Below are 27,602 nucleotides of genomic sequence, written 5' to 3' on the forward strand. Positions count from 1 at the left end.
CGTTGGCTGAAAAATGGCCAAAATGCCCCAAAACATTGATTGATAGATGTCAGTACTTCATTTGCAGAGTGACGGTGATGAAATCCTGGATGACTTGTGAAATACTTGTCTGCAAAATCGAGGCATGTTAACTATCCCAAGTGCATCAGCAGAGTTGATGTTTGTGGTGGGGGAGGAAGGTGATCCATGAGAGCATGGTTGGTGTTAAGTTACTGGATCAGAAGTATGAAATGTTAATCCAGAGGTATGAGTTCAAATCTCTCTACAGTAGGTGGAGAAGTTGCATCTGAATAATTAAATAAATCTAAAAATTACAAGAAAAAGATATCAGAAATAGTAACCATGAAACTAACAGATTGTTATAAAAACCCATCTTGTTTACTAACGTCCTTCAGGGAAAGTAATCTGCCCCGCTCACTCTGTACTGTGAATAACTCCAGACTCCACCTGATAATGCTGTAGTTCATGGGTTATAAGTGTCAGCCAAGAAAAAGTAAATAAAAAAAATATATTTGAAGCCAGTTTCAACTCCAGATGAGATGGAACCTTAATGACCCACTTTGTTCAATTGGCAAACAACCATAATTTTCAGGAACAGGGAGAAAAAATATGATAATACGTTAAGTACACATTCATCGCAGAGTGTGTTCTCCTCCTGTTAAGAGTCATATCAATTAAAAGCAAATAAAGATGCAATTCTTCATAATCTGATTTTGAAAATGAGTCAATTCAGTCATTTTTATTGCAGTGTTTATTAATGGATGGATCTTAAATTAGATTGCTGGAGGTGATGGTTAGGTGAAAGCAAGTCTTTCAGATCGAATACGTGAATAATGAGGTGTAAGAGTCGGAAGGATAAGGTGGATTTGCAAGAACATCTACTTCATGCACAATTTGTTTTGAAACAGCGTTGCTGTTCATTTTATCATTTTTGTTTCTATTTTCTATTTTAATTTATAGAAATAAATGAATTATTTTGGTCTCTGAATCTGCAATAATCAAGCAAATGTCAAAGCTTTGGTACAAATGTACCTTTATTTTATCAGCTTGCGTTTCCGTAAATTTCTAGGCATGCTTTTTGCGGGCAAGCATCTGTTCCAGATGTTCCTTAGGTTTTTTAAAACCACTGTACATTTCAGTGCTACCAACAGGTACACTGGTAAGTGGGGATTATGCTGTGGGTGACACAGTGGCACAGCCAATAGAGCCGCCGGCTTACAGTGCCGGAGACCCAGATTCAATCCTGACCTCAGATGCTGTCCGTGTGGAGCTTGCACATTCTCCCTGTAGCCGCGTGGGTTTCCTCCCGCATCCCATAGATGTGTGAGTTGATTGGTTAATTGGCCACCATAGATTGCCCCTAGTGCATAGGTAGGTGAAAGGATCTGGGAGGAGTTAATGAGAATGTGGAGTGTAGGTTTAATGTGGGATGAGTGTAAATGAGTGGCTGATGGGGGGGCATGGACTTGATGGGCTGAAGGGCCTGCTTTCTTGCTGTATCTCTCTGTGAGTGAACAGGATATATTTTCAAATCATGGCATCATTTTGCAGTGTAATTGTTGATCATCTGCAGAGAGTTGACATGAAAATCTCCACTGAGGGGGTAATGAATGCTCGTTTTAAAGTCAAAGTCGAGTTTATTGTCATATGCACAAGTACATGAATGCAATGCAATTCTTACTTGCAGCAGCATCACAGACACATAGCATCAGGTAAACAGCATTTACAAGAAAAAACATAAATTATAAATTTTAAGCCCACTTGATAGGCTGAAAATCTGTGTCCTTTGGGGATTGAGGCAATTTAATATTCATTCTCAGTTGGTTAAGGGGGGAGAGAATCTCCTATGAGTGGGAGCAGGAGAGAAGTGGCAGTGAATCGGCTTGTCCAAACTTGGGTTCCAATGGGTGGTGTAAGGAATAACCCAGAAAAGCAAACAATCTCACTAATCAATGTTTGTGAACAGGCACTCCTGATGGCACACCACAAAATAAACTTAAATTCAACACAGGAGAACATAAGTGGCGTTGAAAGAGCAGGAAAGCTGTATTCATCATAAAGAAACTGGAGGCAAAGTTCTTGCCATTTCATATTTACCTTGCAGTTTCCAGAAATACATACAGAAGAAGCCACGGGCAGAATCTGGACCCCAAATACCGAGTTGGGGATGATCAGAATAGAAGTTAAAATCTGATCTGAACCCACAACGATCTCTCCCGCTTCCGGTTCTGAGGTAGGACAAGGAGCAGGCGGTCATTTGGAGGACGTAGGTTGTCTAGTTAAATCTTACAATGAGGCTTCAGTCATTCTAAGGTTTCCTGGTGTCAGGAAACCAGGCAGATGAAGCCAGGTAGAGCTGATTCCACGTGCTGAGTGGTTCCATGGAATGGCTTGTGCCAGAAAGAAGGGGACTGTTTTTACCAGGTCCAGTAAGATCCCTGGTAAGCAACCTCATCCTGCAATTCTTCTGCTCCCCGCCACTCCCCCTACCCTCCATTTTGTCTTCCCAAATGCAATTTGGTTACAGGCCTAACCCAATGATTGGAACCCTGTCCCCTCTTCCCCCTTCCCTCTCTCACTTCCACCTCCCTTCCAGTGTTTCTCTTCCTCCTCTCTTTTCTCATTTCCCACTATAATTACCCTCATTTGTAGGTTATGTCTTGTGATGCAGGATTTGTACTCTTTAAGGTTCAAGCCTATCAGTCAGCTTGTCTTTGAATGGGAAACCCATTATCTCAAATAATTCAAAGGAACCCTAAATTTCAAAATTGATTTGAGTTTCCCAACATCACCACAAAGAGTCTCACACTTTTGGACTCTGGAATTGTCTGAGACCTGAAATAGGAATTTACTCAGCAGTTTTTCCATCAGTTGAAAGCATAGATCCTGCTGTAGAGTTACAGTATAAGTGCGCTTAACAATTGAATTTATGTTTCTGGCAGTTTGAAGATATACCTGCCCAGGAGTTGAACACTCTGATGAGATTTTCTACCTGAAAAAGGACCAATATCTAGTACATTAACTTTCCTTTGTCATTTTCAGGTGCTGACAGAGCTGCTGCATGCTTTTGGGATTTTCTGCTCTATTTTCAGATTTGCAACATCTGTTTTGAGCATTTCATCATTTTAACTATTGCAGTGTTCTGGTCAAATTAGGCTGGATCATTCTTGCCTTGAATTTGCCCCACTGCACTATCCCCATGGCAGCACTTTACCTCTTTATCTGTGGCCATGTGGGTCTAATTGAACTTCAAGGCTTTGTTACCATAGCCATCCCATAAAGTGGAGTGGTCCACAAACAGTGACTAAGGCTCAGGCGGCACAACCTGAGGCCCTGCCCCAGACCTCCCTGATTGCTGTTTGAGAGCTCATACAGTCACGGGACATTTCTAGTGTTTAAAAATGTCCCTGATAGAGTCATAGAGTGACACAGCGCAGAAGCAGCCTCTTTGGCCCAACTGGTCCATGCTGACCAAGATGTCCATCCAAGTTAGTCCCATTTGCCAGCATTTGGCCCATATCCTTCTAGATCTTTCCTATCCATGTACCTGTTCAAGTGTCTTTTAAAAGTTGATTTTGTACCTGCGTCAACCACTCCCTCTGGCAGCTCGTTCCACATACTTACCACCTTCTGTGTAAAAAAAGTTGCCCCTCAGATTTTTATTAAATCTTTCCTCTCTCACCTTACCCCTACCCTCCAGTTCCTGATTCCCCAACCCTGGGAACAAGACTGAGTGCATTCACCCTATCTTTGCCCCTCATGGTTTTTATACACCTCTATAAGATCACCTCTCAGTCTCATACACTCCAAGAAAAAAGTCCTAGCCTGTCCAACCTCTCCCGATAACTCAATCCTTCAAGTCCTGGCAACATCCTTGTAAATCTTTTCTTCATTCTTTCCAGTTTTATAACATCTTTCCCTGAGTAGGGCGACCATAACTGAATATAATACCAAGTACAGCCTCACCAACGTCTTGTACAACTAAAACACAACATCCCAACTTCTGTACTCAGTGCCCTGACTGATGAAGGCCAGTGTGCCATAAGCCTTCTTCACCACCCTTCTTCACCACCTGTGACTGCACTTTCAGGGAACCATGTACTTGAACTCCAAGGTTCCTCTGTTCTATAACACTCCCCAGGGCCCTGCTGTTCACTGTGAATGTCCTACATGGATTTGACTTTCCAAAATGCAACACCTCGCACTTGTCTGAATCAAACTCCATTTGCCACTCCTTGGCCCATTTACTCAGGTGATCAAGATCCCCCTATAATTTTTGATAACCTTCTTCACTTGTCCACTATACCATGACTATACTGTCATCTGATGATTGGAGATATTTCAAAACAACTGAAATACATTAAAATAATAAAAAAAACTAATAATTGTTCAAAAATAATGAAGAAGTACATACATTTGATGAGAGTTAATTAAACTTAAATGCAAAACATTTATCTTCACATACCTTTTGCATTCTCATTGGTGGTCTCATTGAAGTGAACAGGGCCATGTTAGAAACACTAACCATGCCTGGTCTAAAGCTATAGAACCAAATACAAAACCCGTCAACTCAGGGTGGTCCAAGAAGTGTAGCAATAAGTCAGGTGCACCTGAATCTGATCTCACCATGTTCTGTATATCTGCGCTGCATTGCCAGTGTGGAAGTCAAGACAAGCAAGAGGTACCTCACCAATGGTGCTCTTCTGAACCACCAATAAAAGGTCTGGGCCATTGTCAAAGTTGAGTTTATTGTCATGTGCACAAGTACATGTATGCACAGATGCAATGGAAAAGCTTACTTGCAACAGCATCACAGGCACATAGCATCAGATAAGCAGCATGCACAAGAAAAACATAAATTAAACACAATTTTTTTGCAAGAGGGAATACAATTAGAACAAAACAAATACAAAGTCCATTTTAGGTCAAAGTGAAAAAGTGCATTGTGTCCTTTGAAGACTGTTCTATTGGTCTTCCAGACTGAATGAATGCTTAAGTGAATAAGTAAGTATTCCTGCTCATGGCCAAGATCTGCTTGTCTGCATCTGAAGCACAATTCAGCTCGCGTTTTCGATTACTTTGGATGAAATTGTTATTGATTTTAAATTGAATCACTCGTTACCAGAAAGAAACCTGGTAAATAGGAGCCAATGTTTGAGGCAGTGTACACATCATCAGCCTCAGCAGAAGTGATTAATGCAACTTTAAAAGAATTACTATGCTCCTGCTCTCCAGGGAGGTTGGGAAAGGCAAAACATAAAGGAAAAGTAGCCGCTTCCTTCCGCATTCCTCTGCTGCTGTAGCCTCTGTGTTAAGGGAGGATATAACATCTACAGTTGAGCCCCCCCTTGTTCCTTTTTCCCCACCAAGAGATTATTTATATCCTCAGTCCTGCTCGGTGGTCAGAGGAAGCTGAATTCTTTTTAACCACTCTGTCCTCTGAAGTCCTCTGACACGTCTGTATGCATTAACCCTTAAAATTCCTTTCAAATTGCACTGGTAGAAAATTGTTCAGTCAGGACCTATTTTTATACTTTGCACAGTTTCCACAGCATCTTCTACATGATAATTCCTGAATATGTCACTCCATAACTCCATGTCTGAAATCAACTTATACAATGCAAAGTGAATTCTAAGTACAAGGGTACTCCCTGTACAGATCTCTCTATGTCCCTGTTAATGAGTACGCAAAGGGATATTAGTCATTTGAAGCGAATGGATAACAAGTTAAGTGTTTACTCAATGATGAGGAAGGATAGAAAATGGATATTTTTGAAATGGTGAGAAATAATTAAATGTTGGTGTTCAAAGGGATTTGAGTATCCTTGTATATTAAATACAAGTGTTCAGGAAGGTAAATGAAATGTGGGCATTCATTTCAAGGGATCAGAACGGAAGAATATGGATGTCTTACAACACTTGTACAAGACTTTGATGAGACTTTACCTGGGATTCTAAGTGCAGGTTTGGTGTCCTTATGGAAAGTAAGATATACTGGAGCAGTTAGCACAGATATGGTGGGCCGAAGGGCCTGTCCTGACTGTACTGTTCCATGTAACAGAGCTTCCCTTGAAGTTGTCCTGTAGAGGTTGAGTAATGGGGAATGGAACATGGAATTTAGAAGTGTGATTTCATTGAAAAATATCTGTGAGAGCTTTAACAAGAAGATGTGGAGGGTGTTTCCTGGTTGACAGTGAAGAAACAGGGGATGTAGTCAGAGTATAAAAGGTGAGGTAAGCAGCTTCTTCACTCAGATAGTTGTAAGTTATTGGAAGTTCTTCCTCCAGAGGGCTGCGTATGCTCAGACACTGAGCATTCTAAAAACTTAGATTGAGAGATTTTTTAACTCAGAGGGAAACAAGGGTTACATGTGAAAGTGAACTTGAGGCACAAGATCAGCCATGATCGGACTGAGTGGTGGAGCAGGACTGAGAGGGGATTGAGCCTGCACCTGTCCCTGATTTTTCCTGTTATAACGCACAGGAGGGCTGTATTTCCCTGGTGTCAGACTCTTTTACGTAGACAGGGTCCCTTTGTCCCCATTACGATATATTATTTCTCTATTAATAGTGAGGAAACAACGCACAGATGCACTAACTAATCCCATCAACACATTTTCATTTCTTTCTGCCTTATCCATTATTAACTTTTCAAACAGCGTCTCCTTTGGCTAAGAGTTAAGATGTCAGTATTCATTTTAAAATTAAATGCAAGACAATACCATGTAGATAGCATTGAATTTAACTAAACAGATTAATTGAATTAATTAACATTCCTTCCTGCGAGCCATTTCAGCTTCAGTGTATTACAAAGCAACAGCTTAGAGTTTTAACCATTTTAAATCATATTTTTAAATATGCAATTAAATAATTGATAGATGATGTCCATTATGCATCATCCCCAGGGCAGCACCAGGTTAACCCAAACTGGTGAAGTTCCAACACAGGTTACGTCTTGTAGGTGCAGCAGCCACACTACTGATGGATCTGATCACAGCTCTGCAATCCCGATACATTCAGTTCACGAATGGCAGTGGTGAACAACTAACAGAAGAATGATGCTCCATGATTACCAATTCCTCAGTGATGGCAAAGTCCAGCTCATGAATTAAAACACTTAGCTAAAGCTAAAGCATTTCCCACCATCTACAGCCAGAAATGCTAAAGTAGTTCTCTAAATCCTCCTGATGTTCACACCATCAAAGCCGGTCTTCAGCTGATTTGATTAACTTCCTGGGCTATTAAGATGCAGCTAAGAACACTGGTTGAGACCATGAGACCCTAAAACATCCCAGCCATGGTAGTGAAGACATGTTCTGGGACCACCAGCACTCCCAGCTGATTCAGGACAGCTACTACACCAGCATCTACCAGACAATATGGGAAATTGCCTGGGTATATCCGAACCACAAAAAGCTGGTGAATTCCACTCCAGGAAATTACCGACCCAACTCTCAGTTTACCCTCAATGATCAGCAAAGTGATGCAAGGTATTGCCTGACAAGGTTAAACTCCTTTATTTACCAATACCTGCATCAAAACTTATCCAGCGTTCTGCCAAGACCTCACAGTTCCAGACATCTTTGCAAATTTTGTCCAAAATTGGACTGCCCTTGAGGTCAAGGCAGAGTTTGAGCGACTGTGGCATTAATAAGCCCTGGTATATTGAGGTCGGGGAAAATTTAGTACTAACTTGAATCATACATTGCACAAAGAAATATGTGGAATGATTCTTTAAGATCAAATGACCTAACTCCAGGAAGAGTACATCAGGGCTCAAAGCTCAATCATCTTTAACTGCTTCGACAAAGGTCTTCCTTCCATCATAGGGTCAAAGTGAGGATGTTCACTGATGGGTGCATGGTTCCATTTGCCTTGAATAAAGAAGCAGTCTTTGCCTGTATTCAGCAAGGCTGGACTGCACTCAGGCTTAGGTTAACAAGTGGCAAGTAACTTCTGTGCCATGCATGTACCAGACAATTAACAACTCAAGTAAGAGACGGTCATGTTCCTTTGATGATTAATGACATTACCATTGCTAGATTCTCCACTGTTAGAACTTTGGGATTCATTACTGACCAGAAGCAGAACTGGAGGTTTGACATTGGGTGATAAGAGGCTCATCTTATGACCTCCCTGGAGTCTTCCCACCAACTGTCAGGTTCAAGAGACGGCTATGACCAAATTTGATGAGGCAGGAAGTTGTGTCCCACTCCAAACACTTTGAAACAATAATTAAAGTGTGTACAACGTTAATGGTAGTGCCTTTCAGACAAGGAGGTGAACCTGGGCCGATCCAGGACAATGTAAAACTAAAGAGGGTTTGGAAGCAGATGCATAGACAATGAACTGGATGAGGTTGAAATCCTTGTCAATTATGGTGGAGGGGAAATCATGGTTAAGTTAAAGTGAAGGCATCTTGAAAGCACTGGTATGGAAGATTTCAACATCGAAACAAATGTCACAAAGCTGGTGAAACTGGGAGAGTGGAATGGTGTCCTCACAAGAAGCAAAGTGGAAGGAGGGATAGTTAATAGAGCTGTGGGTGTCTGTAGGCTTGAAATGGATATTGGTCACAAGCTTTTTCCCAGAGATGATGTTGAGAGATCGGTAACAAACTGTTTGAAAGCAGAGATCAGATTGTCAGCAAAGGCGTTGAAACCTTTGAGTTCTCTGCAGGATGGCAGAGGACCTGTGAGAAGGGGCAATATGTTTGAACGATAATCCAGTGAGATTTATTTCTGAGTTGAAGTGAAGAACAAATATGGAAGCCCAAACACTCAAAGGGAGATAGAAGAGCAAATTTGGAAGCATGTTTCTTTGGTATTACAAAAATGAAGGCAGTAATAGTGGGAGATTTTCAATTTCCCTGGCGTTAACTGGAAATAGTATGGTGGGCAAAGAATTCCTTAATTGTATTCCATGGAACTTTATTTTGGCCAGTATGCAGAAAGCTCAACAAAAGTATTGGTGCACAAGTGCTGGTGGAGAATTTTGGTTTAAGGTTGGAGTGATTTTGGGTTTAGTCGTGAAATGAAGCTGGGCACACAGAAAGACCGTCAGTGGGAGAATATCATTGTCGTAGTGATCACGTTTCAGTTACATTTAGCGTTGTTCTGGAAAAGGATAATGACAAAATTGGAGAACTGTTGTAGGCTGACGTTTCCTGTCAAGTAGACTGGGAATAGCTGCCCGAAGGTGAGTCAGTCACAAAGCACTGGGAAGCATTCAAGGGTGAGATTCAAATGGCTTCGGATAAATTTGTTCCCATGAAGGAAAAGGACGGGACTGTCAAATCCAGGGACACCGGATGACGAGATATAAGATAAAGAACAAGTGGAAGCTTATGTCAAACAGCAAGACTTTAATATGGCTGAAAACCCAGAAAAGTATGGAAAATATAAGGACAGTATGAAAACAGAAATTAGGAAAGAAATGAGAGGGAATAAAAAACTACTGGTGTGCAAGATCAAAGAAAGCCCAAGGTTGTTTTATGTGCATAAAAAGTGAAGATAACATAAGAATGAGTAAGGTCAGCAGATGATCAAGTAACTCGTGTGTGGAGCAGAAGGATGAGGGTAAGACACGTAATACTCTACAAATCTCTGCACAAAACAGAGGTATGATGCCAGTGCTGTAGTTAAAGAGGGTGAGTGTGAAATATTGGATGGGACAAACATAATAAAAGAGAAAGGATCAAAGGGTTCAGCAACTTTGAAAGTGCATTCATCTCCTGGCCCAGATAAAATATATCCCGGAGACCTTTAATCAGACACTTTAGGGGCACAGTCCATTATTTTTTATATCCTGCCTGGCTACAGAGGATGGCAGGTGCCAATGTGAGTACCTTTGTTTAAAAAGGAAGGGATAAACCAAATAATTACTGGACAGTTAGTTTAACTGGTGGTTGGCAAATTATTGGGATCCATTCTGAGGGACTGTATAAACTTTTGCATAGAAAGGCACAAACTAATCAAGGGCAGTCAGCATGGACCTGTTAAGGGAAGGTTGTGTCTGACTAACTTGATCAAAGTCTTTGAAGAGGTAATAAGAAAGGTCGTTGAAGGCAGCGACTTTGATGTCGTCTTCATGAATTTTAGCAAGGCTTTGATAAGGTTCCGTATGGCTGGCTGGGCAGAAAAAGTAAAATCCATGTAATCCAAGGGAGACTGGCAAAATCAATGAAATAATGGAAAGCAAAAGTTAATGATTAATGGATATTTTTGTTACTGGAAGGCTGTTACTAATTGGGTCCCTCAGTACTCAGTTCTTTACACACACCCCACATAATACAGTTTCAGACTTAAATAGGGATGGCACAATAAAGTAGTTCATAAACAATACAAAGTGTGGTCATGTGGTTGGTGGTGAGGATGGAAGGTTTGGATTGCAGGAAGATCTGGTCAGTTAAGCAAAAGAGTGGAAAATGAAATTCATTCTGGAGATTATGGATGAATTCATTTGAGAAGGTACAACAAGGAAAGGGATTAGATAATAGTTGGGAAGATAATAACAGGTTTAGAGGAAAAGAGGGACCTTGAAATGTATGTCCACAGATTCTTCAGTGTACCAGGGCAGTCAATAACGTGGTTAAAAGGTGAACAGGATGCTTTGCTTTCTTAGCCAAGTGATAGAGTACAAGAGCAGATAGGTTGTGTCGGAAAGGTATACATCACTAGTTAGATCACTGCTTGAGTACTGCCTAGTCAATACATCACAGGAAAGATGTAGTTGTACAGGAGAGGGTACAGAGGAGGTTTACAAGACTGGAAAGCTGTAGCTATGAGGAAAGGTTGGACAAGGTAGGATTGTCCTTTTGTGGAACAGAGGAGGATGGGTAAGACTCAGTCAAGTGTATTGGATTATCAATGAGGTAAGATGGCATTAGACTGAGGAGCTTTGTCAGTGGAGATGGACATAAAGGGCCAAATGGGTCCTTTGACAACAAATGTGAAACCAGTGATCTCTACCATTTAAGGCAAGGGAACGGGTACGTGGGAACATCATTATCATTATGTTTCTCTCCATCACACATCATCCCAACTTGGAAATATATTGCTGTTTCTTCACAAATACTCAATCCAAGTCCTGGAATTCCCAACCCAAAAGTGCTTGGAGTAACTTCACCACATAAACCTCATTGGCTCATCATCTTTTTTTCCATGGTATTCGGGACTGGGCAGTGATTGCTATGACAACCACATCCCACAGATGAACAAAATGTCGCTTAACTCTAAAGTTTCTGTTAATTCAATTTCATTTTCTACTTTCTTGTGTGATTTACCAAACTAATTCAACAATTTGGATAATTAAAACTTTTTAACATGGAAAACACACTGAATTATAAAAAATAGACTGTATAATCACACATGCAGGAGATGGTAAATAAGTTGGAGAACTTGCCTTAGAATTTATTTCATCAATTTTAAATGTGCACTGAATTTCCACTTCCCATCTCCCTCAAACTAAAACCACCCCTTCCCTGGGGAGTGTCCTCATTATGTATTTGTTAATTGTTCAAGTTGAAGTTCATCCCATAGTTCATCTCCCACCCTGGCTTAGAATTTCATAGATCGCTGAAAGTGTGGAAAGATTTATATCAGTAGCATCTCCGTTTTAAATGTAAGATTAGTGTTATCCAGCCTTTACCACATCTTCCCTCCTACTGCTTACATATCTCCTGCTGCCTTATGGTTTTTAACCTTCTCCTGGCACTTTTATTCCGAGGCACATCAAAGTGAACACTGCTAGCTGGGACGCCGATGGGCTGTTCAGATAAGAAAAGCTGTGATTAAGGATACACTTCACCCACATTGTAACTTCTTTTCTAAAACTGCTCCTGGTTTCAACAATATAGGTAAGGCAAAGTGGAGACACAGGAGACTGCAGATGCTGGAATCTGGAGCAACAAACAATCTGCTGGAGGAACTCAGCAGGTCGAGCAGCGTCTGTGGGAGGAGAGGAATTGTTGACGTTTGGGGCCTGCAGGGTTTCGACCCGAAGCGTCGACAGTTCCTTTGCTCCCACAGATGCTGTTCAACCTGTTGAGTTGCTCCAGTAGATTATTTGTAGTTAAGGCAAAATAACTTGAAAAGACACTAGTAAATGAAGTACAGGTGTTTTGTGTCTTCCTTGCCTGTTGCTTCACACTGGCTGAGTTTTCAAATAAAACTCAAAATCATCTTTTGACCCGGATGCCAGTGTTTCTTCTCCCTTTGGATGCAGCACAAGTATTACCAGCTGCAGATTGCCTGAAGTGGATACCCAGAACCACAACAGGCCGGTTGATTAGCATTGTTTGAGGTGTACTGTTTCATTCATACATTTAAAACCTAAATTAGCGAACATTAAACTTCAAGCAATTTCTCGAAGGGATGTGTTTGCTAACAGGATCTGCAAGAGGATAGTTCTGTTTGGGACAACATTCCAGATCACACTAATGAGATTTCCACTGATTATATACGTATAGCAATGTATGTGTGTTCACTGGGTTCCTCACTTCTAATGCAGTTCAATGCAAAATGCACAGACTGATGCACATGAGACAAGAGAAGCTGAAACTAACTGTCTGGAGCTTATTCAAGTGCTCTTTGCACATTGTCTTTGCAACTTCGAATTGGACATCAATTAGGCATATGACACAAGCCGTTAAAGCAGTGATTTTTGCTCACAGCCTGTATTACATTTCAGTCATTGTCTCTCTGCCACTGTCCTTCCAAATATACGCTGAATAGACTCACTTGAGGTGTATCGGACTATCAGTGCTGTGAGGTGGCTTAAGGCTGAGGAGCTTTTTCATTGGAACTGGGCATGATGGGCCAGATAGCTCCTTTGAGAACAAATGTGAAACCAGTGACCTCTACCACCTAGGGCAAGGGAACGGGTATGTGGGAAAATCATTATCCTTGTGTTGCTCTTCATCACACATCATCCCAGGGTTGGAATGTCTAATACCAGAGGGCATGCATTTAAGATGAGAGGGGGTAAGTTCAAAGGAGATGCGCAGGGCAAGTTTTTTACACAGAGAGCGGTGGGTGCCTGGAACAGGCTGCCAGGGGTGGTGGTGGAAGCAAATATGATAAAGGCATTTAAGAGGATCTTAAATAGGCACGTGAGTGTGCAGAGAGTGGAGGGGTATGGACATTGTGTAGGCAGAAGGGATGAGTTTAGTTAGGTGTTACTAATTTAGTGTTACTAAGTAGGTTAAGTGTTAGTTAAGTGTTAGCTGTTGCTTAAGTAGTTAAGTATTGCTAATTACCAGTTTAATTAGTCCAGCACACCGTGGGCTATATAGCCTGTTCCTGTGCTGTACTGTTCTATGTTCTCGTTCTATCCTGAGTCAGACAGATTTTAATAACTTCAAAACTGGTATCTACTCTGGGCCAGCATATACAGTATAGAGCAGATGGAGGAAGAGACAATTGTCTAAATTAGTAGCAGGACCCCTCAGGAGTGGAACACAAAGCCAAGATTACTGGGGTTCATGAGGCTTTAATACATTAGAAGGTTCAAAATAGAAGGAAAAGTAAATAAACTCAGCACACAATCCGCTCAGAGTTCCAAGAGATCTCCAGGACATCCCCACCTGTTAAAAAGGAGCATCTTGTGACATCATCAGGTGTCTGGGGAATGTGCATGCATAACCAGTGGGAACAAGTGGGTCTTTGGTTCAGAAAGGTTGGGTTCTGGTGGAACTGAATGTGGAAATAAGCAGTCCAGAAGTAGCAGGAAGAACATGCAATACAGACAGGGGGCAGAACAGGAATTACTAAAAGACAAAATCATTTGTTTGTGACCGGTCCTGAATAGATTTTTGTCATTCAATCTCTTAGCTTCCATTGTAAGAGTCTAATATTCTGGCATGCAGATTTTAATATCCTGAAGCTGCTGATCATTGTGAGGGAGTATGTGTTGAAATTGTTCTCAGTCCATTGAGCAGGGAACGTGTACCCATTGCCCCCGTTCCTGGTCAGTAACCTGTGAATCCTGTTGAAAACTACCTGGAAACAATCACAGAGATTAATGAGCTCCAAAGTCGAATCCCAGTGGTGGGAGTGTCTCATAAGTCACATAGCAAGTAGTTATTTATATATTTATCGGTCGCAAATGTTGCTGCAAGGCCAGCATTTATTATCCATCCCTAATTGCCCTCAAGAAGGTAGTGGTGCCCTTTCTTGAACCACTTCAGTCCTCCTGCTGAAGGAATTGATGGGTTAGGTGTTCCAGGACTTTGACCCAGCAGTGATGAGAGAACGGCAATATATTTCTCAGTCAGGATGGTTTGCCACTTGCTGGTGGTGTTCCTATGTTCCTGCTGCCCTTATCTTTCTTGGTGGTAGACCGGGGTTTGGGAGGCACTGACAGTGTAGCCTGGGCGAGTAACTGCAGTGTATTTTGTGGAAGGTACGCACTGCAGCTGCTGTACGCCACCGAAGGAGTGGATGTTTAGGGTGACGGATTGGGTGTGAATCAAGTGGGCTGTTGTTTCCTGGACGGTTGTGAGCTGCTTGAACGTTGTTTTGAGCTGCACTCTTTCAGAGACGTGGAGACAATTCCATCACGTTCCCATTTCATAAACCTTTTCACACTAAGCTAATGCAGCAGCCAGTTTACAATCAGAAAGATCCCACAAACAGCAATTCAGTGAGTGAATAATTAACCATTTTTTGATGATCTTGCCAAGGAAGTAAATGTTTCCCACTCACATTCAAAAAATGGAATCTGCAATATCCACAAAAGCAGATGCAGCTTCAATTTAGTTTTCCCTGATTCTGGAATCTGTAATGTAGAAATAGCTGTCAGATATTGGCATTGAACAGAGATGACCATAATGAATGGAAATGTCATTGAGTTGTATTTCCCCTTTCCTGATGTCAGTCGCTAGCCACTGGCAGCTTCAGGGAATCTCTAGTGTCCAGCAGCAGTGGTATTACCATGGAGGCAGACCAGTTATTCCCATCAAGGAATTCCCACAGGCAGCAAACCAGTAAGTTAAAAATTTAAAATCAACTTGCACAGAGTACAAGATAAAGATTAAAATGCACCCTTGTCATTACAATAAGAGTCTGATATTAGGAAACCAAAATTGCAATAAGTGTATCTTAATTATTTTATATAGGTATGAAATTCTGAAATATTTAGCAGAGGGAATGACAATCCTCATATTAAATGAGTGTTATTTAGGACCACAGTTTGTTAATTATTAGAAACATAGAATATAGAATTCAATAGGATCATGGCTGATTTTCTGTCTCATTACCTTACATCCTGATGCTTTTAGTCTCGAAATTTACATGGTTTCCACAGTCTTCTATAATAGAAAATATCACATTATCATCACTCTCTGAGTGAAAACATTTCCCTCATCTCTGTCCTGAATGTCTTACCCTGTATGCCAGGACTGTGCCTCTTGTTCTAAACCTACCAGCCAGGGGCATCAACCACCCTGCATCATTTGTTGAGCCTTGTCAATGAGATTCCCTCTCATTTTTCCAGAGTCTGGTGAATACAAGGCTAATCAACCCAATATCTCCTCATCTGACAGCTCTGCTATCCCACATATCAGTCAAGTGAACCCTTACCACACTCCCTCTTTCAGTGGAGTGAATGTGGAGTCTTGGTTGGTACTGCTGCCTCGCAGCTCCAGTGACCTGAGTTTGATCCTGGTCTCCGGTGCTGTCTTTGTGGAGTTTGCATATTTTTCCTATGACTGTGTAGGATTCCCCAGGTGCTCCGGTTTCCTCCCACATCCCAAGGGTGTGATGATCGGTAGATTAATTGGCCACTGTAAATTGCCCATAGTGTCAATGGGTACCAGGACACTTGGGGAGGGGTGGCAGATGATGGGGATATGAGAGGAAAAATGGGATTAATATAGATGGTTCTTTGATTGTCAGCATGGATATGATGGTCCAATAAAACAGCGCACCATACACAGGCCCTGTATAGTTATAGCAAGGCTTGCTCCTGTAACAAACCCTCTTACAGCAAAGGCCAATATATCATTTGCCACCTTAACTGCTTGCTACACCTACATGTTTGCTTCCAATGGCTGGTGTACAGGGAATCCCAAATTCCTTTCTATGCAACATTTCCTGATCTATCACCATTTAAATAACATTCTGCCGTAATGTTTTCCTTACCAAAGTGGAAAATGTTACATTTATCCGTGTTATTCTGCATCTACCATACATTTGCTCACATTATGGATCAGTTCACCATTAAAAGCTCAGTTCCATTTGTCCTGTGGTGCCTCCTATGGGAGAGCAGGGAATTACTGATGGCAGCTTCCGAATTCCCTTGTTTAGCTGAATGTGTGCATACTCCAGAAGTTGCTGTTGGATTCCATCATGGTACTGGTGAGGACAGCTACCACGTGGTTATTTCTTCCCAAGAGTCACAGACCATTACCTTTCAGTTTTGATGTATCATTAATTTTGAGTTATTTTCTGAGTAACACATGCAAATACATTATTTAACATGCAAACTGTTCTTGTTACTTATTATAGTTTATAAAACATGTTCTTGAATAAAAGTTTAAAATTGTTATCACTTCTCCTTCTCATGCATATGATGAGATCTCAGACATGGGAAATGTTGGGGAATATCTAATGAATAGTTGGGCTGGGTTGTACAGACAACCTCCGTGCTTGGTGCACGTAACAGAGCTGGTTACAGATGCTGATGTGTCACTGTAGGTGTCAACTTCGATCAATTACGTAACAGGAAAAACAGCAATTACGGGCATAATAATGAAAGTACATACTGTCTTACAAAACCACGTGAGAGGAAGGAGACAGGTTCGGGATTTGTTTAGCAGCAGGTTGCCAGACTGTTCACCGTTGGTGCTATAATGCATTTTCAACTTTACAACATTAACATGCTGCCGGATTTGACAGTGAAGAGAGGGGAACTGTAAAAACTGTGTAATTTTTTTTGGATCAAAGGAAGTGGTGAGTCAAAAGGTGAGGTGCAGATCAACTCAAAAGTAAACTGGAAAAATTCCTCTGGATCATGTTCAACTTTTTTCTCCTTTTGTTTCTTTCCTGGGTGGGGTCCATCCTGCACGTGATGTCCTCAGGTGGGATCACAGGTGAGAGCCCTGAACCTCAGCTATCAATGTACATCAATCCTGTCTGTTTCTTCATGTGTTGGCTGAACACTGTTATTGGTATTGGTTTATTATTGGTTCTTGATCCACGAATTGATACACATTGTTACTCAGTATTGTGCATTGCATTATTAACCATTGCTCCCAATTTGTCATGTTATAACTGTTTGACTATTGTTTGGTCATAAGCAAGAAGACTTTGAGCACGTGCGTCACAATTAATAATTTCTAATCAGGGAAACAATATATGGTGTGTGTAGTGTGCTGGGCAGAGATAGGTGAAGTTGACTGCTCAGTTCCCAAGCCATTCAGTGGGGGCAGGCAGAACATGGGAACTGGGAACAGAGCGAATGAGCAGAGGGCACAGGGAGTGGGAGTGGGCAGTAGCCTGTGGAGTGGCTGCAGACAGAAGGAGACAGGAAGTGGGAGCATGTGTGAGGTGTGAGGAGGTGGCAAGGGGCATGAGGTGTTGGTGTGGGCAGGAGGCTGGGGAAGTGAGTGCGGGCACAGGGAGACGGGAAATGGGCGCGTGTGTGAGGTGTGAGGACAGAGAAGGCGGCAAGAGGTATGGGGTGTGGGTAGAGAGCAGGGGGAGTGGGTGTGGGGGAAGGGCAGGGAGTGATGGTGTGGGGGGAGGGCAGGAGGTGAGAGGGTGCATGTCGAATTGATGCAGGCAGGGGTCACGGGACAGGCACAGGGGCCGTGGACTGAAACTGTTGACCATGGGGTGGGTTACAAAGGGTGTGGTGATGCACACCGTGCTGCACAACGAGAGCATCACGACCAATCCAATTCTTTCCTCACGGGAAGGCCACACATGGAGTTCCCAGCCCAATTCTGTTGTGACTGTGCTGGAAACCTTGTGCTTTTAACCTCGGTCAGCCGTACTGGCACCCATTCACATCTTCTCATTGGCTACTCTGCCGTTTAATGCAACTTAATTAAAACGTTTAATTGATATCACTTGGACTTGGTTGTGGAGGGCTGTTTCACATTTACAGATGACATAAAATTTAGAGTTGTCGTAAACAGTGAAGAGGACAGTAAAAGTCATCAGGGGATCTGGGCAGCCTGGTGGAATGGTCAGACTTGGGTCAGATGAAATTTAATGCTGTGAACTGTAAACTAGCACATTTTGGCAGGAAGACAGAGAAAAAGAATATGGTATGAAGGTCACAATTCTAAAGAGAGAACACTAACAGGGATACCTGTGTGCAAAAGTGCATATATATATATATGCAGGACTCAAATGATAAAGCACTTAAAAGTCTGATATAACCTGGCATAAAGTATAAAAGTTGGCAGGTTTTATTCCATCTCTTTAAACACTGGTGTTTAAAAGTGCTGCAATGCATCCAATTCTGGGCACTGCACTTTGGGAAACAAGACAGATGTAGGAAAGATTTGGTTCCAACCATGAGGAACTTCAGTTGCATGGATAGGTTCACGGACATGGATGTTGTTTTTAGATCAGAGAAGATCGGAAGGTTTTTTGATGAAAGCATTCATAATTATGAAGCGTCTGGAAAAAAAGTCATGAGATATTGTTTCCCTTGGTGGAAGAGTTAAGAAGCAAAGGACACAAACCAAAGATGAAAGAGCTACAAGGAGTCTTAAGAAAATTCTTTTATAAGCAGTGAGCAGTTATGATTTGGAATTCATTGCTTGAAAGGGTAACTGAAGCAGACTCATTGGTGTCTATGAAAAGGTGTTCGATTTGTACCTGGCAGAAAGTAAACGCTAGACTAAATTGGTAAATTGTTTTATTATTGTCACATGTACTGAGGTACAGTGAAAAACTTTGATTTGCATTGCCATCCATACAGATCATTTCATCACATCAGTGCATTGAGGTAGTACAAGGGAAAAGCAATAACAGAATGCAGAATAAAGTGTTACAGTTACAGAGAAAATGCAGTGCAGGCAAACAATAAGGTGCAAGGCAATGATGAGGTAGATTGTGAGGTCAAAAGTCCATCTTATCATACTAGGGGACTATTCAATAGTCTTATAACAGTGGGATAGAAGCAGAAAGCCAGAGAATGAGAATAACCAGACTGGTTTTATGAAAATCTGGTACAAGCTTGATGTACAAAACAGGCTCCCCTGGTGCTATAATGATTCAATGGTTCTGACACAAATACAGTTGCATTGTTATTTAAGCCTGGTTAGTAGGGCTACGTATTACATATAGGAGCATCACACATTGTATCCTGTCCTGATATTCGTTTCCAATGAAGGTAGAGTACAATGTGATGTTGCTACTAAACAGCAGGTTTAACAATTGGGGAAACATCTCCTGCTAACTGATTTTTAAAGTGCTCCTTTTGCAAAGTAATCTTGGAGGGTGTCTTTAGAATAACCAAAGCCATTGTTCTCGAACAAGAGAAACTTTGAGTCAACCAGTTACATTGGGGATCTGAGAGAGCAGGTTCAGATTTGACAGCTAAATGTTAAGGACTTTTGGGGGATAAATGTTACGATGCAACTGGTAGTTGCCATTTGCAGGATTCAGCAACTTCGAGAAAATGGTGCCGACACTGGCTATATTCTACATGCAAGACTTTTCAGTCATGACCTCTAATTCTAAGGTTTCAGATTAAAAGTTGAAACCTTTGCAAAATTAAGAGGCTGTGTCTGTCACCTGAACTTTAAGGAAAACCCAGGTCCCATTCATGTACTCTCCCCTATGTTTTCCTGTCCTTATTCTGTTTGCTCTTATCTCTCTTCATGAGCTTCTTGTGAGATTTGTCCACGTTTTACTCTTGCCTGTACTTGTAACCGAAAGCTGTTTTCCCCGTGGTGACTGCTGTAGTATCCCTTTCTCTTGTTCTTCCATACAAGAAAACAGGAATAAAATTGGAGTAACTAAAATCCTCAAACCTCCTGTGCAATATCTGCCTTAACCTTCTCTGTTCCATTGCACAGTCCTGGTCCCTAACAAATGGTCCAAAGATAATTGTAAAATTACATGTTGTCTGATTCTAATCAAATAAAATATTGTCCTGTCCTGTTTTGTCATCATTGCTTCTTTATTTTGAATAAACTGCACTGAAGTTTTTTGTAAAGATTGTTGGGATGTAAATCACCAACCTCATTGTACATTTGGTTGTACTTTGAGGTCTTATGTCTCTAACGTTCACCTCTTGGTACTTGATTTCTTCACCAGATTGAAAATTTTACTGAGGTCAAGCCCACAAATTTCTTTCCTAACCCAGAAAGCATCACCTTGAAGTCTGCTTCCCAGGGAAAAGAGGCCCAGCTTACTTAACCTTTCTTCATAGTTCAGCTCGTACACTAAGGTTATCAAACCTTCAGTTTTGCTCAGGAGTTCCCAGGCATTGAGGACAACTCTGCAAAGTGCAGCTGTGAATAAACTCAGGAGAAAATTCAATGGAGCAATAAACCTAAAGAAAATGTTTCACTTAAAATTTCAGTTGAACACTTTCATTTGTTAATTATAGTAATGCCAACCATTAGAAGATGACTGTTGATAATCAAGAATTATTCATTTGGGTAACAAAGAATCTAATCAGTTTCCGATTGCCTCGGAAGAGAACAGAGAAGGTGGGTGATTAATGGTAGGAATAGGCAGCTGAGACAGTTGGAGAGAGCAGTTGGCTGATGCAAGTTCCAATGGTTTTTCCAACCAGTCTCAAAGAATCAACTTGACTGATCCCTTAAGTTCTTGCCAAGAGGACAGAGCAGCACAGTGGCAGAGCTAGTAGAGGCACTGTCTCACAGCACCAGAGACCCGGGTTCAACCCTGACCTCCGCTACTGTCTGTGTGGAGTTTGCACGCTCTCCCTGTGACCGCCTGGGTTCCTTCCAGATCCCCTGGTTTCTTCCCAAAGCCATGTAGACTGGTAGCTTAATTGGCCCTTGAGTGTGGAGGCTGTTAGAATCTGTGGGGGAGTTGATGAGAATGGGGAAGAATATAAAATGGGATGAATGTAGGTTAAGTGTAAATGGGTGTTTGCTGGGCAGCACAGTCTGATGGGCTGAAGGGCCTGATTCTATGCTACACCTCTCTATGACACTAGCGAGATCCTTTCTGATTGACCAGAACTGCCTGATGGAGCCTTAGTAATGCAAAGATAACAAAGTAAACCCAGTTAGAGTCTGGAGCAAAAACCAAAGTGCTGGAGGAACTCAGCGGATCAGGCAGCATCTATGGCGGGAAATGGACCGTCGACATTTCGGGCCGATACCCTTCATCAGGACATTCTGTCCACTTCCCTCCATAGATGCTGCCTCACCCATGGAGTTCCTCCAGTGTTTTGTCTGTTGCTCCAGATTTCCAGCATCTGCAGTCTCTTGTGCCTCCACTCTGGTTAGAGTCTGCTTGTCCAATCCACTGTTTGTAACTGGGATTGCCATATATGTGCATTTGCAAAATGGAGACTTGATACTGCTGTGATGAATATATTTGTTTGCCTTGCAGCTGTGCACAAAGTGGGAATGGCCGCCGAAACAGCCACCAACGAAAGATCAACCAACAAGAAGAAAGTTGCCAAAATCTCACCGATTTTACAGCAGCCCGAGTGCCAAGCAATCTGGACATATTCACTGCTTACAACGAGACCCTGCAGTGCTCCCACGAATGTGTTCGGGCATCAATGCCAGTCTATACTGACCAAGGCCTGCACCAGACCACAGTCTACAAAACCACATTCAATGGAAACCGGTAAGGTTATCATGGTGGCACGCAAGCAACAATGTCTTAATGTCATGGTGCACACCTCTAACACCTCAGAAGAAAGCAAACAGGTAGGGGATGAATGGTTCAAATATCAGACGTGCATTGGTGCCAGGATTAGGGATACAGGTCTTGGATCATTATTGGTCAATTCCACAGACATCACTAAAGTATTAGACACTATACTTCCATCCTGTGCTTTGAGGTGAAGCAACAAGGCTACAAATAGACTGCAAAAGCAGTGAATCCAATAACACTGTCTCTGTTACAAGGCCAAGCGAAGCCACTTGATGATTGATTGTTGTGTTGTGATCCAAAGTGTGCGCATGCTGGTAGTGGTACATCAATCCAAAATTGAGAAGCAGGTGGTGTTTATAGTTTGGCAAGACAGCAATGCACCACAAACTACAATGTACCAACACCAACTAAAATAATCAGCATCAATAAATGACAGGCTTTTGTGCATTATGTCAGAATGCTACCAAGAAATAATCAAAACCAATTATATTCTTTGTGATATTGATTTATCAGTACTTGGCACCTCTTTCTGTACAGTCCCTGAAGACCCAAGGAGCTGGCCCGAAATTAGTTTCCTTCCAAATTATTCACAAAGCAGCCTACAATCACATAGTGGCTTTTGACCGATTGGCTCCTTTCCTTGAAGTCTGTGGCCTGATCTAGAAATACGTGAAAGGTTTATTAAGGTAAGCCGGGCACTTCTAGATATTACCTAAGAATGCAGTATTGTCATAGGAGTCAATTATACAATCTGTGTCCCCCAATTTAAATATGCTGGAGCTTTGACATTTGTAACACATGGAACCTCTTTAAATGAATCAAGAATTACCCAGCCGCCCTCTGGATTTTTCTTGAGATATCAAGTCCATTGTAGTTTAGCTGCTGGAACAAGCTTTCTTTTCTCTATTGGCATTTCCTATTTCTTTCTCCTCCACTGGTCTTTTCCTCAACCCTGCACTCCTGAAGGCATTGACTCTTTGCTGGGGCAGAGTCACACGGTCACTGTTACTTTCTGAAAGCCTGTCTAGTTCCCATTATTTGCATGCCAGCCTGGCAGGGATGGTGGTTGCTGACGAATAATTACGTAGAGTTACATGGCATATAGAGCACAGAACCAGGCCATTCAGCCCTACAGGTTTATGCCAGACTTTAAGCTTTCCATCTTTCTTCCCAGCTTAATTCATCTCGCTCTTGCACCATGTCATTCTGTTCCTTTCTCTGTTATGCACTCACTGAGGTTGCATCTCTGTGCATCTATACCGTTTGTTTCCACAGTCCACATTTCCATCATTCTCTGAGTAAAGATGTTGCTCCTCAGTTTGACACCAGCCTCGAGTTTTGATCTCCCAACAGTGGAAACATTATCTCTGTCACCCCGTTATAACAGATCAAGAAATCTGACTGGTGACGACTTCTTGACCAGGTCCTTAAACTAACGAGGTGTCTCCCTCTGTCCTGGCTGTGTTTGGCTAAGTCAGTGCAGGTCTAAGTTACATAGTTACCTGAGTTGTCGCTGGAGGTGTATGTGCTTGGATCCACCACTGTGTAGCCTTGCATAGAGCAAGGAGAGGTTAACTGTGATCTCAACTTTGTCTTCCACTGACAATATTACAAATGCAGTACATTTCCTTACTGCGAGCAGTACAGGTCTGGTTGCACTGACCAGTTTTCAGGAAAAGAATCTTTTATTCAGTCTAAATGGAGGTAATGAAACATTTTGTTCTGTTGCAATCGTGTGTTTTAATAGTGACATTTTTTGTGTATTTTTAACATTGCAGAATAGGTTTGATATTCAACCTTCTTTTCACAAAGCAAGATATCTGTGTTCTTAATAGAGCTAGAATATATAGAAAAATGAAAAAAGAAGGGTGTAATGTAGATTATTTGCAGTTGGTTAAAATCTGTCTTTAGGCTAAATCTACCTCTGCTTGGAACCAATGGCCATTGTGTGCAAGATGACATTGGGAATGAGTTGCTGATGAGTATAGCTGAACAGCTCTGCCAGCTCGGCACAAACAAGGTGGGTTCATCCTCTTGCACTCCTGACCAGGGAAACTTCATGAAAGAGGTTCAGAGCAAAACAAAGGGAGTAAGGATCAGACTGGAACAAGGGTACAGTGCCCAGTGTGGAACAAGGGATACAGTCTCCAATGTGGAGCAAGGGATACAGTCTCCAGTGTGGAGCAAGGGATACAGTGTCCAGTGTGGAGCAAGGGATACAGTGTCCAGTGGGGAGCAAGGGATACAGTCTCCAGTGTGGAGCAAGGGATACAGTATCCAGTGTGGAGCAAGAGTGCCATGCCCAGTGTGGAACAAGAATGCAGTGCCCAGTGTGGAACTAGGGATACAGTGTCCAGTGTCAAAGAAGGTCCAAAGTCCTTACTGCTTTCAAGTCTCCTCAGTGGGACTGTGGCATTTCTGAATTCTCTGCAACATTCTCAGTCTCACTTCGAGACTGGGTGACTGGTGTGGAAAATATCACACTCATTTATTAGAGAATGCCATTTGAATGTTGCAGCTGACAACAGTGAACTTGATGCTGATACTGTGTGCGTGAAGTAGAAAATATCCCATTCCCCAAGAGGAGCATTCATCAGCTGGGGTGAGGATAATGTTAGGAATAGTTAACACCCCAATTCTGCCAGACCGCTTGTGGGTCTGGGCACAGTTTGGAACATTGGGATTTGAATCAAAATGGCCAAGATGCTTCAGTCAGAATTCACGAGAAGATAGGGAACTCTGTGAATCTAGCACCGTCATGTACACCTGATTCTCTGTGAGGTGAGTTCAGATGAGAGGGGGCTCTGATAATCTCAGAGTTCATTGGTTAATCTACAAGCAATTGAAACATAATCAATTTGGAATCTGTGGTCAGAAAGTATCAGCGGCACCTCTCAGATAAGGATTTCAGCTCGCTGATGTTCTCCTACTATCGAACTAAGACAATATGTAAAGTGAAGAAAGAATCAATATTATAATTTCTATAATCATATTCCAACTTTGCATGGTGATGGTTGCCTTGGTGTAATTCTGAGATCTACAATCCAATGTGAAGTGAGCATGTGCTAGGATAACATTTTTGGAAAGCTCACAATGATAGTAATTACACATACAGAGCATGCCAATAGAGACATTGATTCAGTCCCCATTTTGCTAATCAGACTAATTTATGATGCATTCTGTGGAAGCAGGATGAAGTGAAGATGTATACAGGTGTTGAATTGGCTTTGAGTGTGCATTGGTACCATATGAGAGAGGAAAAAGCCATTACAGGATCACAAGGCTTCTCTGCACATCCTTTATTCACTACATAATGTACAATGATACTTCATAAGGAAGTTCTTCACCTCAGTCTTTGGAACAATGGCAGTTCTTTTTACACAGACTACACAGGTTACAAGTCTTTGGTGATGATGTTAGAGTGGTTATAAGTAGCTTCTTACTTCAACTACAGAATCACTAATGATGAAGTTCAATAGTCGCAACTGAATTACTTTGAATCTTATTTACTTAGACTCTTTATTACCCGGCTCTGATCAAGCTCCTCTCTTAGAGTCACAGATTTATAAAGCATGGAAAACAGGCCCTTCGGCCCAACTCATCCACGCTGACCAACATGACTATCCAAGCTGGTTCCAATTGCCTGTGTTTGGCCTATAACCCTCTAAATCTTTCCTAACCATGTACCTGTCTAAAATGTCTTTTAAAAGTTGTGCCAGTACCCACCTCTACGGCTTCCTCTGGCATCTCATTCCATGTACCTTTCACCTTCTGTGTGAAAAAGATTCCCCTTGGGTCCCTTTTAAATCTTTCCCCTCTCACCTTAAATCTATTCCTTCTAGTTTTAGACTCCCCTATCCTGAGAAAAACACTGTGACCATCCACCTGATTTTATATACCTGAATAAGGTCATCTCCTACATTACAAGAAACTGAGTCCCAGCCTATCCAGCCTCTCCTTTGAACTTAAGCCTTCCAGTTCCAATAACATCCTCATGAATCTTTCCTGCGCCTTTTCCTTTAGGATGTCCTTTCTTCAGCTGGGCGACCAGAAATGCACACAATGCTCCCAATGTGGTCCCATCAACAACTTGTACAGTTGCGACATGACGTCCCATCTCCTGTACTCAGTGCTCTGACCATTGAAGGCAAGCCTGCAAATCACCTTTTTACCACCCTGTTGCCTTTTTCAGGGAACTATTTAGCTATACCCCTTCTTAGAGTACAACCATCTGATTGTTGTTTTTATAGGAAAAAGCATCGCCCATTATGAACATACAAATTAAGAGCTGCTTGGTCACTCAAGCCAGTTCCTCTGTTCAATAAGATCATGTCAGGTCTGATTGTCATCTCAGCTCTACATTCCTGTCTACCTCCAGTAACTTTTCACTCCCTTGATTATTGAGCTACCTACCTCTGCCTTAAATATATTCACAGCCTCTGCTTCCACTACCCTTGAAGGAAAAGAGTTCCAAAGCCTGCTGATCTTCTGAGAGAAAAATATTTGCCTTAAATGGGCAACCCCTTTATTTTTAAACGGTGACCTCTAATTCTGGATTCTCCCACAGAAAGAAAATATCCTCCCTGCATCCACCTGTCAAGACTCCTCAGGATCATCTATGTTGTGACAGTCAAGTAAACAGTGAAGTTGCAAAAACTTTACTGCCTTTTCCATCAACAACTTAACAATGCCCAGATACTAAAGCTGAGAGAACAGGACATTAACAGAGGAATGTTTGACACTATTATTGAGCATTATTTCATCAGATGTTTCCAGCACTTTACATTCACAGTGACATTTATGAATGCCTCTGTGAATATCAGCATCACTAATTTCTTGGTGAGGATTTTTAGGTTATAAATCTATTGATCACCCAGCCATGTTGGTATAAGAAAGTTATTATATTTCAGTCTTTCCAGGAATTCAGTAACAGGCCATGAAAAACAGAGAAACAAAAGCACCTTGAGTCGTCACTTTTGATCCTGGTTGGGAAAACTCTGGTAGGAAGTATGTGGAAAGCTTAGAAACTTGGGATAAGACCCCCAGTGATAAGTCTGAGAGTAGTACTACACCCCAGGGTTCCTTCCAAAAACACTCACCACCTTAAAGAAAGGAGGCGATGAAACTGAAGGACGAGGAAAACTAAATCACCAGAAGAAACAAGATAGCTGAGATTGATTGTTGGACTGTCCATGGCAGTGCTGCTTTTTCAACCTCCGCCATCCATTTGTTGCCTCATTTCATCCTTATTTCAACATTATTGGCTGTTTTCTTCGAACCAGAGATTTGATACAAACCAATGGAAGCAGCTTTGGGTCAGGCTTTAAAAGCCGGTTTAAACTCACTTTACATCTCTTCCTTCATATTCAGCACAAGACTAAATTAAGCGAAAGAGAAACTAAACGTTTCTGTCCTGCAGTATGGTTATGTTAAATCTTAGCATAAAACATTGTGGTACATGTTATTATGGAAAGCTACATTGCAGTCAGCAATCAAGCATCATTTCATTGTCGGTTAGGTATGTTTTCTCCTTTGGCATGTTGTCACAGATCTGTTTTTCTTCTTCATCTAATGTTTCAAATCGAACTAAAGTACATTATAAAGACAAATGCACAGCAATACACACTAGTAAGTACAAGGAAGGCAGTGCACAGTACAGAGATAGGGTTACGCTTAGCCAAGCCTCCTTGTCAGGGAACTGATAGAACGGGTTGGATCAGCGGCTCGTAGAGTCATGGAGTTATACAGTACGGAAACAGGCCCTTCAGCCCAACTT

At 41.8% G+C, this 27,602-nt stretch overlaps 1 protein-coding gene across 2 annotated transcripts in view; it reads left to right on the forward strand.

Annotated features, from left to right (window-relative positions):
- ajap1 (adherens junctions associated protein 1) overlaps positions 1-27,602 on the forward strand; it is a 235,440-nt gene that overhangs the window by 144,646 nt on the left and 63,192 nt on the right. For both annotated transcript variants that reach the window (XM_052039608.1, XM_052039609.1), the window contains exon 4: positions 21,554-21,796. In XM_052039608.1, the coding sequence (XP_051895568.1) occupies positions 21,554-21,796 (243 nt within the window). The remainder of the gene's footprint in view (positions 1-21,553; positions 21,797-27,602) is intronic.

Source organism: Pristis pectinata, chromosome 26 (genome assembly GCF_009764475.1).
Source record: "Pristis pectinata isolate sPriPec2 chromosome 26, sPriPec2.1.pri, whole genome shotgun sequence".
NCBI classification, from domain to species: domain Eukaryota; kingdom Metazoa; phylum Chordata; class Chondrichthyes; order Rhinopristiformes; family Pristidae; genus Pristis; species Pristis pectinata.